The 19,924-nt window shown below is 41.0% G+C and overlaps 1 protein-coding gene across 1 annotated transcript in view; it reads right to left on the reverse strand.

The window, feature by feature from the left end:
• The window catches only part of OVCH1 (ovochymase 1), a 56,941-nt gene extending 42,680 nt beyond the window's left edge, over positions 1–14,261 (reverse strand). Inside the window, 8 exon segments of the mRNA XM_053447866.1 lie at positions 1,134–1,215; positions 1,217–1,324; positions 2,798–2,949; positions 3,404–3,499; positions 6,510–6,678; positions 12,487–12,584; positions 12,856–12,979; positions 14,178–14,261. Of these exon segments, the coding sequence (XP_053303841.1) occupies positions 1,134–1,215; positions 1,217–1,324; positions 2,798–2,949; positions 3,404–3,499; positions 6,510–6,678; positions 12,487–12,584; positions 12,856–12,979; positions 14,178–14,261 (913 nt within the window).
• Between the last annotated feature and the right edge of the window lie 5,663 nt (positions 14,262–19,924).

Raw genomic sequence — 19,924 nt, forward strand, 5'->3', positions numbered from 1 at the left:
CATTCCTTGCATGGGTGTCGCCACTTTGTATGGCACGCCTTCTGGTCCCCCCGGGCCTGAGCTCCTCAGAGTTCTCCTCGATGCTCAGGCGTTACCTTTGTCACATTGGTCAATTTACTCCTTTGTCTTCCCAAATAGCAGGGAAGTTCCTTGAGGACAGGTTTGGCATCTCTTGACCCACATTTTGTTTTTCTAATCTAGATTTTAGTGTTGCAAAACAAAAACAACTCTCCAAAGCCTCCCTTATTTTCGCCACTGTTGTCAAGTAAAATTAACAAAGGTGAATGGGAGAAAAGGGAAAGGAGTAATTTATTTTTAGTGTCCTAAACTAGACACAAATGTAGTGATACGAAGGGGCACGTGCACCTGAATGCTTATAGCAGCAATGTCCACAATAGCCAAACTATGGCTATTATATATATGTATGTATATATACACACAATGGATTATGCTGCCATCAAAAAAAACAAACTCTTGCCATTTGCAACAACTTGGATGGAACTAGAGGATATTATGCTGAGGGAAATAAGTCCATCAGAGAAAGAATTATTATATGATCTCACTGATATGAGGAATTTGAGAAACAAGACAGAGGATCATAGGGGAAGAGAGGAAAAATGAAACAATATGAAACCAGAGAGAGATACAAACCATAAGAGACTCTTAATCTCAGAAAACAAACTGAGGGTTGCTGAAAGAGGGGGGGTGGTGGGAGGAATGGGGTGGCTGGGTTATGGACATTGGGAAGGGTATGTCCTATGGTGAGAAAAAAAAAATTTTAAAGATAAACTAATTTAGAGGAAAAGATATGTCAGCTGGATAAATGAAGAAAGAACCCTTCCTCAATGGTTATTTTTAAAATGTTATGAATACAAAAAAACCCAAAAAACTGCATGAACATAAACTTGAAGATCCAGGTTATGTCCAAGTTGAGTTTAAGTTAAATTGAAAGTTATCGGTTCTCATGAATTTAGAGATTTAAGTTCATATATATTGGATTAGGTATTGAAAATCAGACATATTTGTGCTTTTAGAGCCTAGTTCTATTGTACCTGCAACATACCAGAGTAACTACCCTTGATATAAGTATTTGATTTAGAATGGAAGGATGAATTCACAGAAATTACACCTACCTGTGAGTATGTTCTGAGTAACAAAATCTATCAACTCAAACACCGTGGAGAAAATGCCCAGCGATGTCCTTTTATGGTTTTTTTCTTAAAGAAGTCCAATCTCTAGTCCAACCAGCTCTCCAAGAACTTATCCCAATAAGGACTCAGATTCCACTGTCTCTTCTACAAACAAATGGACCTCCAGAGTCTCCCTTTCATAGCACAGAAAAAGAAAAAACTTGAAAATATTCAGAAGTTAAAAATATTTTAGTAGGCCCACAAACAATAGCACTCATCTCAAAGAGAGAAGTAGTAGAGACATAGATACCCACTGGTTACTGTCCATCAATGTTTTTTTTTTGGTCCACCTTTCTGTCTCTTCACCATTAGATTCAAGGTACAGTCTTTTTGCCCAGATGTAACTTCTTTCCAATCAGTGTCTGCAATCTTGTCAAGCTACCATTTAACTTCTCTCTTGCCCCTACTTGTTTTGGGAACAACCATGTACATTCCAAACCACTGGAAGGAGCAGGGGGAGTTTATAGAACAGTTTTTCACTCTAGTTTGTCACCTGGAATTGCTGGGAAAGACTGGGTCATATCCAAGCCTACAGCACCAGTGAATAGAATCCCCAAGTTCATGCAACAGCTGAAGGCTCTGAGAACAGAACAGAAGCCTAACTTTGTCCCAGGGGCTACATGGTAAAGGACTGCTGGCTCTTGGGTTAGAGGATAAAGAACCCATGATTTTAGGATCCTTTGATAATCCTTCAGAATCATGTGTTGCTCTGAGAACACGTGTCAATTCTGTATCCATTAAACCCTCTTCAAAAGGCACAGGATCGTTTGAGGGCTTAATCCAAAAAAAGACAGTCTCTCAAGGAAGCAGATAGGATAGAGCACCATTAAACTACTTGGGTTCCAATTCAGAAAGTGGCATAATTCTAAATTGTTGTCTCCTCCCTTCCAAACTCTTCCTGGTCCCTGTCCTGTTATAGCCTCCCACCTGCAACCCCTCTTCCCCAGAACAAAAGTCAAAACTTTTCCAAAAGATAATTTTAGGGAGCTCCCCATAGCAGTTCCAAGCCGCTTGCTCCTCCAGTTTTGTTTTGTTTTTATGTCTTTCCAAGTAAATTGTCATCTCCATCTAAAACTTAAAATGCCTTTCACCAATTAGTCTCCCTTTCCCTTCTCTGTCTTGTGAAGATCAGTCTTCTTGGTAAGTTGCTATGTCAGCCTTGGGAGGTCATTCATATGTTTTATCCAACCATTACAATAGTTATGCCATCTTTGGTCAAATTTTGTGCAAGCATCGCATTCTGCCTTAAAGGCTTAAAAAAATCACAATGTTTATCAAAAGGTAGAATCAAAAATAATTCACAGATAGACCTAATTTTGCCAAAGTGCTCTTGTTTCCTTCCATTAGGTTGGAAATGTTGAAACCAACTCCACTGCATTCCTTCCCTCCCTTTCTCCAAAAAGAAGCATGGGGATAAGAATGGGCACGGAACAGGAAAGAATGCTCTCAGGCCAGGTCAAGTAAACTTTTTCAGTAGAAACGTGGTAGAAAGACGAACAAGAAAAGAATTCTGAAGCAGTAATTCTGCAAAAGCAACTCACGGGGAAAGGCAGAATCCACTATTACCTACATGATACTGAATAACCAGGCTGACTGATATATTTTACCTGGCAGGCATCCTTTTTCCCATCTGGACACCTGGCACACTTCATTGTCCTTCCCAGAAGAGGAAAGTTCATATGCTTGAGCACACTATTACACATTCTGTCATCCATGAGGGGAAGTTCTACTTCTCATAGGACGTTTGAATATTCTGATGCTGTGGAGACAGTTTGATAAGTTAGACAACCATTGTTCTCACTGAAGTTTCCCCAAGCGGGAAACTTTTTCCTATTTTGTGAAATACTTTACCGTAAAAAAAAAAAAAAAGAAAAAGAAAAAGAAAAAAATCACAACATTAAAGACAAGTAAGTTTAACCATTGTTACTATTTTCTGGTTATCCTTTTACTGTATTCTTCTTCATTTGTCATAATTAGTGCTGGTTTTCTTTTTCTGACACACTCAACCAAAATGGCAGCAGGAGGAGTTTTGTGTAGAGCCTTAAGTGTAGTCATTTTTATGGAAGACAACCAGAAATTCTCACTGGATCATAACTTGGGGAAAACAAAAGCAAAACAGAATAAATGGATTACTCATGGCCAATAAAACTCCTGCTTCTCATGGACAAAGAAACCTGGAAGAACTACTGTTGTTTCCTTTTGATGCCCCTTACTCTCTGAGATCTTGCACCATCCACTGGTCATGCAAAGAATCCCTGCTTCAGATTTCTCATCTCTATGGGGAGGACAGATTGGCTGAACAGCAGTTCCTGGAAAAACAACAATAATAGAAAATTATAAGGCTCATAGATAGACAAGTCTTGAATATATTTGGAAAAGGGATATCCAGTTAATTTCATAGCTTCTATACTCTCTCCCTAAATGTAATATTGACATATATATATATTTTTAAAGATTTTATTTATTTATTTGACAGAGCAATAGAGAGCACGAGTAGGCAGAGCGGCAGACAGAGTGAGAGGGAGAAGCAGGCTTTCCACTGAGCAGGGAGCCCGATGAGGGACTCCATCCTAGGACGCTGGGATCATGACCTGAGCTGAAGGCAGAAGCTTAACTGACTGAGTCATCCAGGCGCCCCTGACATATATATTAAAAAAAACCCCAAAAACCCAAAACTCTTTCATATTTATAGAAATTTAGAAAAAATGCAGAAAAAGTAAAACAAGGAAGACCATAACCCAGTGTTATATGTACCACCATGATCTTCCAAAACTATTAACATTTTAGGGTAGACCCTTGTTCTTAAAAGATAGTTTTCCCTCAGAGTAACTGAGTCCTACTTCGTGGTAAGCCCTCTTCTAGACCTCAGTGAATGAGCAGAAAGATAAATCCCTTACACACAAGAGTGTATGTTGGGGAGCAGGCATGCAAACAATAAATAAAATAACTTATTTGGTGGTTAGGTACTATCACTCTGGAAAAATCAGGGTAGGGTAAAGAAGTTCTGAAATCTGGAGATTAGGGAGGATCGCCTGGGAAATGTTATTTGAAATTAATAGTCATGGCAAGTTTCATTGAACAGATGACATTTGAGTAAAGCCTTGAAAAGCCAAGGGAAGGAACCATGTAGTTATCTGAGCAGAAAGCACTTGAAGAAGAAGAAAGAGAATGGAAAGTCCCCACAGTGGGGTTATGTCATATATGCTTGAGGAACAGTTGGCCAGAATGGCCAGAACACATTAAGCAAAAAAAAGTTTAGTGGAAAACACACACACAAACACACACTCACACACACACACAACAGATCAGATGTAGAGCCAGGAGGGCAGAGATGTCAACTGGTAAAGACGTTGATTTCCATCTGAGTAGAATGAAGAATCACTGAAGGGTTTTGAACAGAGTGACGTAACTCATATTTCAAAAAGTATCTGTCTGATTGTTGGGTTAGTAATAAACGTTAGGCATGCAAAAGAGGAAGTTAAAGACAATTTAAGAGACTACTAAAATTAAGCCAGGCAAGAAAGTACGGTAGCCTGGAATAGGTTGCTAAGAGTAGAGAGGGTGAGACAGGAGCAACAGGACTTTTCTGGGAGAAAGAAGAATCAATGTGAGAGAAAGAGGAATCAAGACCCAGTGCAAAGTGTTTAGTTTGAACACCAGGAAAGAGAATTTTCATTAATCAAAATGGAAGGCTATGGGTAAAGGAGATTTAGGATGTAGGCGATAATCAAGATGCTGTTTTAACGATATTAAGTTTGAGATGCTATTAGCCATCCAGGTGGATGACCAGTAGGCAGTTAGCTATACAACTACTAGTAATCCCAGCAGCATGTGTAATCTAAAGGAATCTGGACTAGACAGACAATATTTGGGATAGTCTTCACACAGATGGTGTTTAAAGCCTTGATCCTGGATGAGGACACTAAAGGAGTGAGGACAGATAGAGAAAAGCACGCCAATAATAAGAGGTCACAGAGAGGAGGAAGTGTCATCACAGAAAACCAGTAAAGGGTGAAAAAAGAGGTAGAAGGCAAACCAAGGGACTCCTGGAACTCAAATGAAGAAAATGTTTCCAGGATGGTATGAGCAACTCTGTCAAAACTCCTTCAAGTAAGCTGAGGGTTGAGAATTTACCTTTGAATTTAACAACATGGAGGTCAGTGACTAAGACAAGAGCAAACTGGGGGGAGTAAGGGGCGTGAGAGTCTGACTGACTCGGATGTCTAACAGATAGCTCAAACTTAATACATGTAATTATGAGAACTGAGGAGAGGAAATTAACCTCCCTACCATAAACGGAACTTCATAGCTTTTCTATAAAGGGGAACAGAAAAATGGGGCAATAGTTTCTTTTGATCACAGGTAATGGGAATTCTAGCATTAAACTTGAATGAAGGCTTGCTCATGATTACGGAGCCAAAGATCAAACAGGTAAGTTTCCTTATTCCCTCACTTTATGTGACATATTTCCCCCTTTTTTCCCCCCAACCTTTCAAGCATTACCTGCCGGGAAGTCAGGAGTTACATGGGAGACTCCAACCAGACTCTCCCATCCCCCATCCCTCCTCCTATGCAGTCTCCTTGCTTGAGCAATTAAAGCTCTAGGTTCTTAAAGATCAATTCTATGACTCAAAGGCAATGGCTTGCTTCATTACCTGGCCAATACCTCTAGATTTGTGCTCATTGTTTGGGGTCACTGAAAACTTTTCTTTTTTGCATTTTTAAAAAACAGATTTTTAATATTCTTATCCAAAATGTTTAGATTACCTGTGCTGAGTGTCAGCTATCTAGTCCACAATAATGACAAAAGAAGAACTCTCTGAGAACACTTTCAAACGTCCCAAACTCTCTGGCTAGAGCTGAGTATAAGTGAGCCTAGAATGTAGCCCAGCCAGGACAAAAAGAGTACGTAAAATGCAGATTAAGCATACATAATTTGTGTCTGGGCCCATAGTCTGTACAGTGTTTTTTATAAGTTATAAACAAGATTTTAAAAAAGAATAAAACTTTTGGGGGGGAAAAAGGTGCCTGGGTGGCTCAGTGGGTAAGCCTCTGCCTTCGGCTCAGGTCATGATATCAGGGTCCTGGGATCAAGCCACTTCAGGCTCTCTGCTCTGCAGAGAGTCTGCTTCCCTCTCTCTCTGCCTGCCTCTCTGCCTACTTGTGATCTCTCTCTGCAAAATAAATAAATAAAAAGGAGTAAAACTTAGCTATTCTAATATTAGTAGATCTATGCACAGAAATTAAAGTTAACTAGTACAGGATTAATAAAACACCATTTTCTCCTACACTTTTTCATGTGCTAACTCCCCTACATACCAAACTCAACTTTGTGTTCTAGGTAGAGCAGTGCAATATCAGAACTCATATGTCCATGTCTGTGGTACTCAGGATGAATAATAATTTTTGAGACAGGACTCTCCTGTTCGTGTACACCCTTCTGGGAGAGGCTGTGTTGCCCAGCAGTCACAGTCAGACTCTTAATTTGCTTCCTAAAACCGAAGAAAAATGTTTCAATAAATATAGCTGTTTCCCCAGGAACAACTGCCTTGGTTTCACATAGTTAAATGAAAAGTGATTAGCGTACCTTTAAGCATTTCTAAGTCTTAAAAGGAGATGCACCTTTATTAATGATTACTACCATCGTAATTGCCTATAAATTATAGGGATCTGCAAAAAGTCGTGATTTTCCATCAGAGTGTTTGCGTTCTGTGAACCCTTTCCCCCACCATCAAACGTCTTTCTGCATAAAGTATTTAAGAATGGCCTCTTTTTCGGGGAGCAGAAGGTATATTGGAGAGAATTATTGGAGAGAATTTCCCCAATATGGCAAAGGGAACAAGCATCAAAATTCAGGAGGTTCAGAGAACCCCCCTCAAAATCAATAAGAATAGGTCCACACCCCGTCACCTAATAGTAAAATTTACAAGTCTTAGTGACAAAGAGAAAATCCTGAAAGCAGCCCGGGAAAAGAAGTCTGTAACGTACAATGGTAAAAATATTAGATTGGCAGCAGACTTATCCACAGAGACCTGGCAGGCCAGAAAGAGCTGGCATGATATATTCAGAGTACTAAATGAGAAAAACATGCAGCCAAGAATACTCTATCCAGCTAGGCTATCATTGAAAATAGAAGGAGAGATTAAAAGCTTCCAGGACAAACAAAAACTGAAAGAATTTGCAAATACCAAACCAGCTCTACAGGAAATATTGAAAGGGGTCCTCTAAGCAAAGAGAGACCCTAAAAGTAGTAGATCAGAAAGAAACAGAGACAATATACAATAACAGTCACCTTACAGGCAATACAATGGCACTAAATTCATATCTCTCAATACTTACCCTGAATGTTAATGGGCTAAATGCCCCAATCAAAAGACACAGGGTATCAGAATGGATACAAAAACAAAACCCATCTATATGTTGCCTACAAGAAACTCATCTTAAACCCGAAGACACCTCCAGGTTTCAAGTGAGGGGGTGGAAAAGAATTTACCATGCTAATGGACATCAGAAGAAAGCAGGAGTGGCAATCCTTAGATCAGATCAATTAGATTTTAAGCCAAAGACTATAATAAGAGATGAGGAAGGACACTCTATCATACTCAAAGGAACTGTCCAACAAGAAGATCTAACAATTTTAAATATCTATGCCCCTAACGTGGGAGCAGCCAACTATATAAACCAATTAATAACAAAATCAAAGAAACACATCGACAAGAATACAATAATAGTAGGGGATTTTAACACTCCCCTCACTGAAATGGACAGATCATCCAAGCAAAAGATCAACAAGGAAATCAAGGCCTTAAATGACACACTGGACCAGATGGACATCACAGATATATTCAGAGCATTTCATCCCAAAGCAACAGAATACACATTCTTCTCTAGTGCACATGGAACATTCTCCAGAATAGATCAGATTCTTGGTCCTAAATCAAGACTCAACCGGTATCAAAAGATTGGGATCATTCCCTGCATATTTTCAGACCACAATGCTCTAAAGCTAGAACTCAATCACAAGAGGAAATTTGGAAAGAACCCAAATACATGGAGACTAAACAGCATCCTTCTAAAGAATGAATGGGTCAACCAGGAAATTAAAGAAGAATTGAAAAAATTTATGGAAACAAATGATAATGAAAACACAACGGTTCAGAATCTGTGGGACACAACAAAGGCAGTCCTGAGAGGAAAATATATAGCGGTACAAGCCTTTCTCAAGAAACAAGAAAGGTCTCAGGTACACAACCTAACCCTACACCTAAAGGAGCTGGAGAAAGAACAAGAAAGAAACCCTAAACCCAGCAGGAGAAGAGAAATCATAAAGATCAGAGCAGAAATCAATGAAAAAGAAACAAAAAAAACAATAGAACAAATCAACGAAACTAGGAGCTGGTTCTTTGAAAGAATTAATAAGATTGATAAACCCCTGGCCAGACTTCTCAAAAAGAAAAGAGAAAGGACCCAAATAAATAAAATCATGAATGAAAGAGGAGAGATCACAACGAACACCAAAGAAATACAGACAATTATAAGAACATACTATGAGCAACTCTACGCCAACAAATTTGACAATCTGGAAAAAATGGATGCATTCCTAGAGACATATAAACTACCACAACTGAACCAGGAAGAAATAGAAAGCCTGAACAGACCCATAACCAGTAAGGAGATTGAAACAGTCATCAAAAATCTCCAAACAAACAAAAGCCCAGGGCCAGACGGCTTCCCGGAGGAATTCTACCAAACATTTAAAGAAGAACTAATTCCTATTCTCCTGAAACTGTTCCAAAAAATAGAAATAGAAGGAAAACTTCCAAACTCATTTTATGAGGCCAGCATCACCTTGATCCCAAAACCAGACAAGGATCCCAACAAAAAAGAGAACTACAGACCAATATCCTTGATGAACACAGATGCAAAAATTCTCGCCAAAATACTAGCCAATAGGATTCAACAGTACATTAAAAGGATTATTCACCACGACCAAGTGGGATTTATTCCAGGGCTGCAAGGTTGGTTCAACATCCGCAAATCAATCAATGTGATACAACACATTAATAAAAGAAAGAACAAGAACCATATGATACTCTCCATAGATGCTGAAAAAGCATTTGACAAAGTACAGCATCCCTTCCTGATCAAAACTCTTCAAAGTGTAGGGATAGAGGGCACATACCTCAATATTATCAAAGCCATCTATGAAAAACCCACCGCAAATATCATTCTCAATGGAGAAAAACTGAAAGCTTTTCCGCTAAGGTCAGGAACACGGCAGGGATGTCCGTTATCACCACTGCTATTCAACATAGTACTAGAAGTCCTAGCCTCAGCAATCAGACAACAAAAGGAAATTAAAGGCATACAAATCGGCAAAGAAGAAGTCAAACTATCACTCTTTACAGATGATATGATACTATATGTGGAAAACCCAAAAGACTCCACTCCAAAACTGCTAGAACTTGTACAGGAATTCAGTCAAGTGTCAGGATATAAAATCAATGCACAGAAATCAGTTGCATTTCTCTACACCAACAACAAGACAGAAGAAAGACAAATTAAGGAGTCCATCCCATTTACAATTGCACCCAAAACTATAAGATACCTAGGAATAAACCTAACCAAAGAGACTAAGAATCTATACACAGAAAACTATAAAGTACTCATGAAAGAAATTGAGGAAGACACAAAGAAATGGAAAAATGTTCCATGCTCCTGGATTAGAAGAATAAATATTGTGAAAATGTCTATGCTACCTAAAGCAATCTACACATTTAATGCAATTCCTATCAAAGTAACATCCATTTTTTTCAAAGAAATGGAACAAATAATCCTAAAATTTATATGGAACCAGAAAAGACCTCGAATAGCCAAAGGAATATTGAAAAAGAAAGCCAAAGTTGGTGGCATCACAATTCCAGACTTCAAGCTCTATTACAAAGCTGTCATCATCAAGACAGCATGGTACTGGCACAAAAACAGACACATAGATCAATGGAACAGAATAGAGAGCCCAGAAATGGACCCTCAACTCTATGGTCAACTCATCTTCGACAAAGCAGGAAAGAATGTCCAATGGAAAAAAGACAGCCTCTTCAATAAATGGTGTTGGGAAAATTGGACAGCCACATGCAGAAAAAATGAAATTGGATCATTTCCTTACACCACACACGAAAATAGACTCAAAATGGATGAAGGACCTCAATGTGAGAAAGGAATCCCTCAAAATCCTTGAGGAGAACACAGGCAGCAACCTCTTCGACCTCAGCCGCAGCAACATCTTCCTAGGAACATCACCAAAGGCAAGGGAAGCAAGGGCAAAAATGAACTTTTGGGATTTTATCAAGATCAAAAGCTTTTGCACAGCAAAGGAAACAGTGAACAAAACCAAAAGACAACTGACAGAATGGGAGAAGATATTTGCAAATGACATATCAGATAAAGGTCTAGTGTCCAAAATCTATAAAGAACTTAGCAAACTCAACACCCAAAGAACAAATAATCCAATCAAGAAATGGGCAGAGGACATGAACAGACATTTCTGCAAAGAAGACATCCAGATGGCCAACAGACACATGAAAAAGTGCTCCACATCACTCGGCATCAGGGAAATACAAATCAAAACCACCATGAGATATCACCTCACACCAGTCAGAATGGCTAAAATGAACAAGTCAGGAAATGACAGATGCTGGCGAGGATGCGGAGAAAGGGGAACCCTCCTACACTGTTGGTGGGAATGCAAGCTGGTGCAACCACTCTGGAAAACAGCATGGAGGTTCCTCAAAATGTTGAAAATAGAACTACCCTATGACCCAGCAATTGCACTGCTGGGTATTTACCCTAAAGATACAAACGTAGTGATCCGAAGGGGCACGTGCACCCGAATGTTATAGCAGCAATGTCTACAATAGCCAAACTATGGAAAGAACCTAGATGTCCATCTACAGACGAATGGATAAAGAAGATGTGGTATATATACACAATGGAATACTATGCAGCCATCAAAAGAAATGAAATCTTGCCATTTGCGACGACGTGGATGGAACTAGAGGGTATCATGCTTAGCGAAATAAGTCAATCGGAGAAAGAGAACTATCATATAACCTCCCTGATATGAGGGAGAGGAGATGCAACATGGGGGGTTGAGGGGGTAGGAGAAGAGTAAATGAAACAAGATGGGATTGGGAGGGAGACAAACCATAAGTAACTCTTAATCTCACAAAACAAACTGAGGGTTGATGGGGGGAGGGGGTTGGGAGAGGGGGGTGGGGTTATGGATATTGGGGAGGGTATGTGCTATGGTGAGTGCTGTGAAGTGTGTAAACCTGGTGATTCGCAGACCTGTACCCCTGGGGATAAAAATATATGTTTATAAAGCTGTAAAAAAAAAAAAAAAGAAAAGAAAATAGAAAGGATGAATACCCAAGTTTTGTAGCAACATGGACGGGACTGGAAGAGATTATGCTGAGTGAAATAAGTCAAGCAGAGAGAGTCAATTATCATATGGTTTCACTTATTTGTGGAGCATAACAAATAGCATGGAGGACAAGGGGAGATGGAGAGGAGAAGGGAGTTGAGGGAAATTGGAAGGGGAGGTGAACCATGAGAGACTATGGACTCTGAAAAAGAATCTGAGAATTTTGAAGGGGTGGGGGGTGGGAGGTTGGGGGCACCAGGTGGTGGGTATTGTAGAGGGCACGGATTGCATGGAGCACTGGGTGTGGTGCAAAAATAATGAATACTGTTATGCTGAAAAAATAAAAAAACTAAAAAAAAATAAAAAAAATAAAGAATGGCCTCTTTTTCTTTTATACTTGTGTACATATGCTCTATCATTTTTAAAAAGATATAAAAATTGTTCCTAGAACTCTCATTATTATTAGTACTCTCAACCTAGCTAAGTATCAGTTATTTCCACAATATTTTTTCCCTCCTAATGACTCAGTTTTTTAAAATTTTGGGACATCCATTAAACATTTGATGTCAATACTTTATTAGAATGAGTAATCATCAACTCCACCTCACTACCTACTTTACAAATTATCGAGGCTAATCTGGGATCTTTGGGGACTCTGATTAGTAGAGTAAGAGGTACAGGAAATCTTAAGATAATCCTGATACAAGTTTCTGGGGATCAGGAAGGTCCATGAGTGGCTGGAGCAGGTGGAAAAATTCAGAAAGGGACTGAGGTTGAACTTCCCATAGTATTTAGAGCTTCAAATCTCCCAGTCGTATAGCTAGCAATCGAGGTTTGGTAAGAGGATAATGATAATGGAAATCCACAGCTTACCTCCTTGAGGCCAACCAGGCAGTGTGCGGCGGTAACAACCAGATCCTCCTGGATCAAGCTTCCTCCACAGAAGTGATGCTCACCTGATTTTAGGAGACCTGCCAAGAAAAACGCACAAACATAACTCATATAGGTCTCCCATAGGTATCATCTCCCTTAGAAACACTTGGAATAAACTCTCCTTATATAACATTAAGTTACCGATATAATTGGTTAGGAAGAAATTTCCTACAAAGTAAACTTTCTGACAGAGGTTGAGCAGGGTCAAGAGAAAAATTACGTTTTAACAGCCTGGAGTTGTGATATTTGAAACAAGAAAAAAAAAAAAACGTAAGATTTCTCATTAAGAAATCAATGCTTTGGTTATACTGACCCACCACGGATGTCCGCTGACTGTTGAATTTCTCCAACCAGTAACTCTAGGGAAGAACCCAGTTTCCAAGACAGTTTCTGTACTTTTCATATCAACCGCACGGATCCCACTACTTCCGTCCTGTGTGGCAGAGAGAGCGTGTGTGCATGTGTGTGTGTGTGTACAACACATCCAGAGCAGTTCATGGAAGGATTCACTGGATCAGATTCCACCTTCAGCTTCTCCTGGCCTGGCACGAATGTTCCTGATCCTCACTCAGCAGCAGGCTACCCCTTCTTGTCTCAAGACACTCCTGAGACCATCCCACAATTACCCCTTGGTGACTGGAAACTGGCTTCAGGACGCGCCCCCTGCCCCCGCGACAGTCGGAGCTGCCCTAGGAAGACGTGGGGGCGGAAGGAGCCAGTCGCCACCACCCCCCATCCATTCCCTGCGTACTCCAGGGCGGGCGGGGGAGGGGAAGCGTTATAGAATTAGGGGTATTAAAGATACTGGAGAACAACATATGCTACTCCAGAAAAGAGATATATATTTGACCTTAAGTTACTTCTAATTGGCTATTCTTCCGTGGAGAAGGCTCCTTAGCCCAAGTGCCTAAAACCTTGAAGTCCAGGATTTAAAGAATCTCCAGAAGAAACTGTTGTGCCCCAGTTTTCGCGTCTGAGAGACCACCAAGGAGCCAAGCACGGATGCAATCACATGAGGGTTTATTTGACAAGCTTAAGCTTGGGCCCAAGTATACCCGACACAGCGGAGCAGGGACTTGGACCCTGAGCCAGATTACAGAGTTTTTAAAAGCAGAGTAGGGGTGGACTCAGCGGTGGGTGAGGACAAAGGGGGTGTTCAGAGGGGCTATTAGGGTAAAGAAGACTGTCAGGATATTGAAGGCCTGGTTACTATCAAGCCAAGGCCTTTTTTCCCTTTAATAAGGCACTAGCATGAAGACAATTGGGAGTTTGCTGGTGGAATGTCACATTCTTGCTATCAAGCGTCCTTGTTAGTGAGATTTGGGTTTAGAAGAAATTTAACTTTATTTACTTTTCCTTCTACCTCAGCCTCCTTCAGTTTTGTTTATGGAGGGGAGGGAGACATTAGGTCTTAAGGAACTCAGTTATTTGTCTCTGGAAATTGGGCTAGACTCGAGGTGGGTACAGCCTTGTTTTTCTTGGCCTCCACAAAACCCTGGCGCAGCCCGTGTTTGAGAATTTCCCCGCCTGGACCAGCCCCTCACCCTTCCTTCCAGGCTGAGGGCTAAAGAAGCCTCCCTCGCCAGTACTCAGCCCCCGCCTGCAGGCTCCACGCGGGGATCCAAGCCCACCGAGGCTTTGCTACAGGCCCGGGGTGAGCAAGAGCGCAGACCCAGCCCCAGGGCCGCCCGCATGGTCCCCAGGGCCGCCCGCATGGTCCCCAGCGCGGGGACTACACCGCTTCCTCCGCTGCAGACTCCTTGTGGGGACAGGGAGCCCCGAGGCGCAGACCCTCCCTCCCGGAAGTGCCCGCCATGCTCTTCACTCCTGAGCGGGCGCCGAGGGGCCGCACCTGCCCCGCGGGGCTGGGCTCACAGCTGCGGTTGCCCTCCAGCACCCCTACCTTCCCAATCCTCCTGGTCGTTCCCCGGCTGCAGCCGCCCCTCGTCCCACCACGCTGCGCCTCCACAGGTGTGCAGGGGGATCCGCCGGTGATCCCGGGAGCAAGGGGATCAGTGGCCTGGAACGCTCAGCCCAGGGGAATTCTGTCTCAGCCCCGGGAGGGTGGCCTGAGCCAGAGTGAGGAAGCTGGTCACCCATCTAAGACACAGGCAGGCCCCCTTTTGAAAAAGGGAAGACTCATGGAAGCTTATTGAGGAATTAATAGGACTGCCCCACCTTGTAAGAAGCTTGTTGAAGCCCTTGGCATTCAAGAATATGCAGAGTGGCTGTGAAAGATCAGGTTTACAGCTGCCATCCCCTTCCTGGGTGGCTATGTTACTAGCTTCAGTAGAATGGGCCAAAGCGGTAGGATCCATCAGGTAAGATTATTAAAATGAATTCATTGGTAAGATTGATATGTAAGCATATTTTTTCTAGAAGCATTATTTTGTCGTAAGATAACTTGAGGTTGGGAGAGGAAGAAAGCCAGAATTTATAATGGGTTTGTGTTGTATCAAAAAATTAGGGCAAAGCTCAGTGGACATTCTATATATAACAAAGGTAGACACCAATCTCCCAGATCCAGTTGTCTTACTTTTGTGTAAGATAGAAATAAAAGCTCCTTAACTAAGGTGGGAAGTATACAAATTAGGGAGATAGGTAGGCGGTGGACAGATGGACAGGAGAGCAGAAGACAGTCAAAGTGGAGGGAATGCAGGTACAGAAACAAGCACGTGAGAATCAGCTGGGGGCAATGGCCCTAAAACTGCAGAAGGGAACAGGAGAGAGATCAAGGGGCCCCTTCCAGTGAAAAGCTTGAAGAATCCAATTGGCACTGAAACCAGAAAGTCTCAAATCTTATATGAACATGAAAGGTGTTTCTCTGATTTTTATGTCCCATCTAACATCAAGCTCTAGAGGGTCACTGTCCAATTATAGTGATCAGTGACCCTATATAGTCAGTCAGTCAGCTATATAGTCACTAGCCCTACGTGGTTATTTAAATTAGTATTAACTACAGTAAAAGCATTAGTTCCTCAGACACACCAGCTCCATTTCAAGGGCTCAATAGCCACCAGTGCCTAGTGGAGAGCATACAGAGGACACTGCCATCATCACAAATAGTTCTATTGGACTGAACTGTTCTTGAGAATAGCAAGCACGGCTTTATTTATTTAAGTAAGGACATCTTGCAAAAGTTTAAGTAGAGGACTCCTCTAGCTAGGGTGTCTAGGGGACACTGGGAGGGGTCTTGTAAGGTAAGCAGCCTTTCTGTACCTCCAGGCTTGAGCATTGCAAAGGGAATCCCCAGCTATGGTGGCTGGCTGACCGGGGGCACTCACCTCCCCACCTTTAAATTTTGTTTTCACTCTGGTGATCTTACCAGGAATACCATAACCTTCCCTTGCCCCAGGGGCAAACTACTCTCCAATAAAAGCTCAGATCCTCCAGATAGGCCCAAATACCTACTTCTTCTTCTATACAAACAATGTTTTGTGTAAACAAATTTTTCCATCCCTGCTAAACTACTGGTCTGAACTCTAGAACCCTCTCCGAAGTCCCACAAGGCCCAAGATTCAGCACTAAGGGGATTCTTGGTGACCCTGGAAACCGAAGTTTCATTTACTTATTTGTTGCAGGGACAGAACACTATGAAGCAGAGGGAATGTGAAAGGTGGAGGTAGAAAGAACGGTGAAGACAGTTCACTCAAATAGCTCAGCTGAGAAGGAACAAAGAGATGTGGTAGCAGTTAGAGATGAAAAGAAATACCAGAAGGGCTTACATTTTTCTTTCCCAAATGATTTTGATGGTGGTTACCTGTATCCATGTTTTAAAATAGAATAGAATTCACATGAGCCGGTAGAAGGAAGAAGTTAAAGATGAAAAAGGGAGGTGAAGGGATGGAATGAAACTTCACAAGAGGCAAAATCCAGAGCCTAGGTCCCTTTTCCACTGTAGTAACAGGGGAGGGAAGAATTGGGTACAGGGAAGTTTGTAGTTTGTAGAGTGCAGTGTATTGAGAGAATATGTTTTCTACATTTTACTTACACTCTGCAGAGAGGTTGAAGGCATCTACTCAGCAAGATGAGAAGAAGAGATCAGGAGCACATAAGGACTGAAACAGTCACTGCAGGTATGGGAAAGAGAGCAGACAAGAAACACACAAAACTGCGATGCAATGAATGAATATGAGAAGGAAGAAAATTTCTTTCTTTTAAAGCAGACACCTTTAAAGCTGACACATGTCAGCTAGTGACATGGGTTTCAATGGATACTAATTGCTGAGCACTTGAGAGATTGAAACAGACATAATTATTTTCATTATATTTTATATAAAATACACATTTACATAAATTTCATTTTGGAAAGACCTAAGCAGAGCATACATAATCAGACTTAAATGGGAGAAATACTTTACGGGAAATACATTTCTAGCTGGCACAAGTAACAAAATGTACATTTATATATAACTGATCAAAGTAGGAAATAAGAAACATGAACAAAGAACACAATGCAAGTCATTTTCTCCCTGATAAAAGGAGGGATCCGCGTGAGTCACCAAGTCAGATGCTTACCACATTATAAAAGCAAGCCATGGCTTCTACAGATTATTTTAATTCCTTTGAAGGAAATCTTTAAAAATATTTCCCCCTGACACATAACAAAATGACCAATTTTTATGTGTATAGACTGCAAAATAAGAGTATCTCCATCATATGAAAGCACTTGGACAGTGCACTCACTTATGGTTGTGTGTGTGTTTTGTGGCGGTGATTATCTTAATTTCTCAAATGAAGGGAAACACTAATCAGTTATCTCTTCAGAGGTAAAGGGCTTTCAGTCTGGTTTCAGGAGACACACAGAACTTGCTAGTTTCACAGAACTAACCAGTCACTCCCTGGGTGACAGACATGGCTGAGAGGCTTGGTGACCTGCCCAGGGTGGGGCGGCTCCTCTGTAGCCGAACAGGCCTACCACCCAGATTTCTTGATTCTGGGACCGGGGCACCCCTCCTTTGAGCCAGCAAGGCAACCCCAAAAGGATGTTATGCACACTGGAAACTTCTAAACATGACATAAATATATACCATTTGCATATATATGCAAATATATACCGAGAATGGGAAGAAACTCTTGGGTTTCTGGACATAGATTAATCTTTCCATCTTGGGGTAAATGGTGATCTAATAATGACTAATGTGATGGATGCTGATTTTATGAGCTACATGCCCTAAAAGGTTTTAGCTGAAAGGATCTTTGGTGACAAAAATAACACATTTTTATATGAGCCATTTGACAGGCATGAAAATTATCAATTTTGTTGTCTTATTTTGCTGATATTAAAGAACTCCTTTGATTATAGATACTTTTTCTCTTGAAGTTAATGGCTACCACAACCAAAAAGAAAGAAGGAAGTTCTATTTTTTGAAGAACTGTTCAACATATTTTTCTTTTACAACAAAACATCAAGAATAATCATAAAAAGTTATGTTATATATTTGGGATTGTAAGCTTTTATCTTACTCAATTGCAGCCTAAATGCAAGATTTGACAGGTATTTCTTCTTTTAAAATACCAAAAGGTGTCAGATAGTTACCTTTTGCTATTATTGGGAGATACCAACATGCAATTTAATCAAAGTAAATGTGATTTGGAAACTAGGTGAAAAATTAAAAACAAACCAACTACCCATAACTACATTTGCTCTGATTGTCATTACGAATACCCTACAGATTTATTAATCTAAGATGCACATCCTTCACACATCAGATCAAACATTTTATTTTCCCCTCAAAAACAGATTCTAATGAGCACAAGAAGAAATAATTAACAAAAGCTGACGTGTGTAATCAAAACAGAGACATAAGTCTAGGCATACACTCTACGCCATGAACACCGCCAATGAGTTTTACATACTGGGTGCCTTGTCTGGTGTATACACATGGTGTACACACATTCTTCTCCATCTGAGAGTGAAGAATTCTGAAAATGTGAGGTCAAATTACAGTCCAATTGCCACCAGTGCAAACTGCCCCCACCCACCCCACCTGTCAATCTTAAAACAATAGTCTCAACCAATCAACTGTGCCATGGATTATTTTTTAGAATTCTTTGGCTCATTTTAGTCTAGATTTAAAAGTAAAAATGGAGAAACATGGTAAAAGTCATAAAAGTTCTATTAAAGTTGTTAGCCTACTTCTCTAGTCTCGCTGCATTTTAACATCTGGACTAGTCAGCCAGCATCTCAGAGACTGCCCAAGGGCCCCAGGTGATCCTGCAGTCCCACCCGGCTTGAGAGCCCCTGTGTGTGAAGGAACAGTTCTTAACTATCAGCTGAATGCAGTTCTTCGATCTGAGGGGCCTGGAATGTTTAGTAGAGACAATAAGAAACCACACATTCATTTTTATTCCCCTTCAAATTATAGTTTCTGTAGGGTCAGCTGGTAAAGAATAGTTTGGATTTTCTCATTTAGTCTTGTTGAGAAGTACGGTACAATCACTATAAACCCCTCCATCAAGTGAGGTATGACCTGTGACGAGTGTCAGTCTTATGCTAGGGGCTGTGACGTACTATAGGAGGTTGTCATTAAAGTGCTGGCTTTCATTTTTGTTTTGTGATGAACTTCAAAACAAACAGACCCAAAAGAATATATACATCTCAGGATTCCCTAAAATAAAATTTCTTTTCCTCCAAGGTATTTGAATCTTTGGTTTACTTAACGTTACATCGCTAAACTGTGTTTTATGAATACTGTTAACAGCTGGAAAACATCTGGATCACTTAAAAAATCCTGAAGAATTCTTAAGGTTGAAATAAACTTGTAAAGCCATTCTCATGGCTCCTATATCAAAGGACTGCCACTTAATGGGAATCTTAAAGGCCAGGAGGACTGGTTCTAGGTAGGACAGAAGGACAGGTTAGATTGGCAGTACACGGGCGATAGATGTACACAAGGGACTCAAAATGTAGCTGAGAAAAAAAAGCGAGTGTTGCTCAGAGGAACACAGTCACAAATGAAACTCTGATCACCGGATCAAGTGTTCAGCCAGACTAAAGCATCTCCTGTCTTGTCCTCGGACAACTTCCCTCCCACCAAGGACACCTTACATATTTAAGGATCCAGTGCAAGATGGAATTGCAGGACCCCTCTTTCAAAATTATTAAGAATTTCAAGCAGGGCCTTCAACCAAGCACAGGGGCCTTCTGAGAGCAGGACCCCCAGGGACCACATGAACCTCAGGCCCATGAAGCCAGCTCTGCCATTCCATCTCAGAAAGGGGACAGCAACTCTCCTGCCAAGCACACTTTTAGTAGGGGACTCTGGATGTATGTCCACAACTAGCCAGGGCACTCTGATTTTATTGACAGGAATGAATTCCACATAGTATTTCATGTTACAAGAACCAAATAAAAATAGTTATAAAATACACTTAA

This window comes from Lutra lutra, chromosome 8 (genome assembly GCF_902655055.1).
Source record: "Lutra lutra chromosome 8, mLutLut1.2, whole genome shotgun sequence".
Taxonomy (NCBI): Eukaryota; Metazoa; Chordata; class Mammalia; order Carnivora; family Mustelidae; genus Lutra; species Lutra lutra.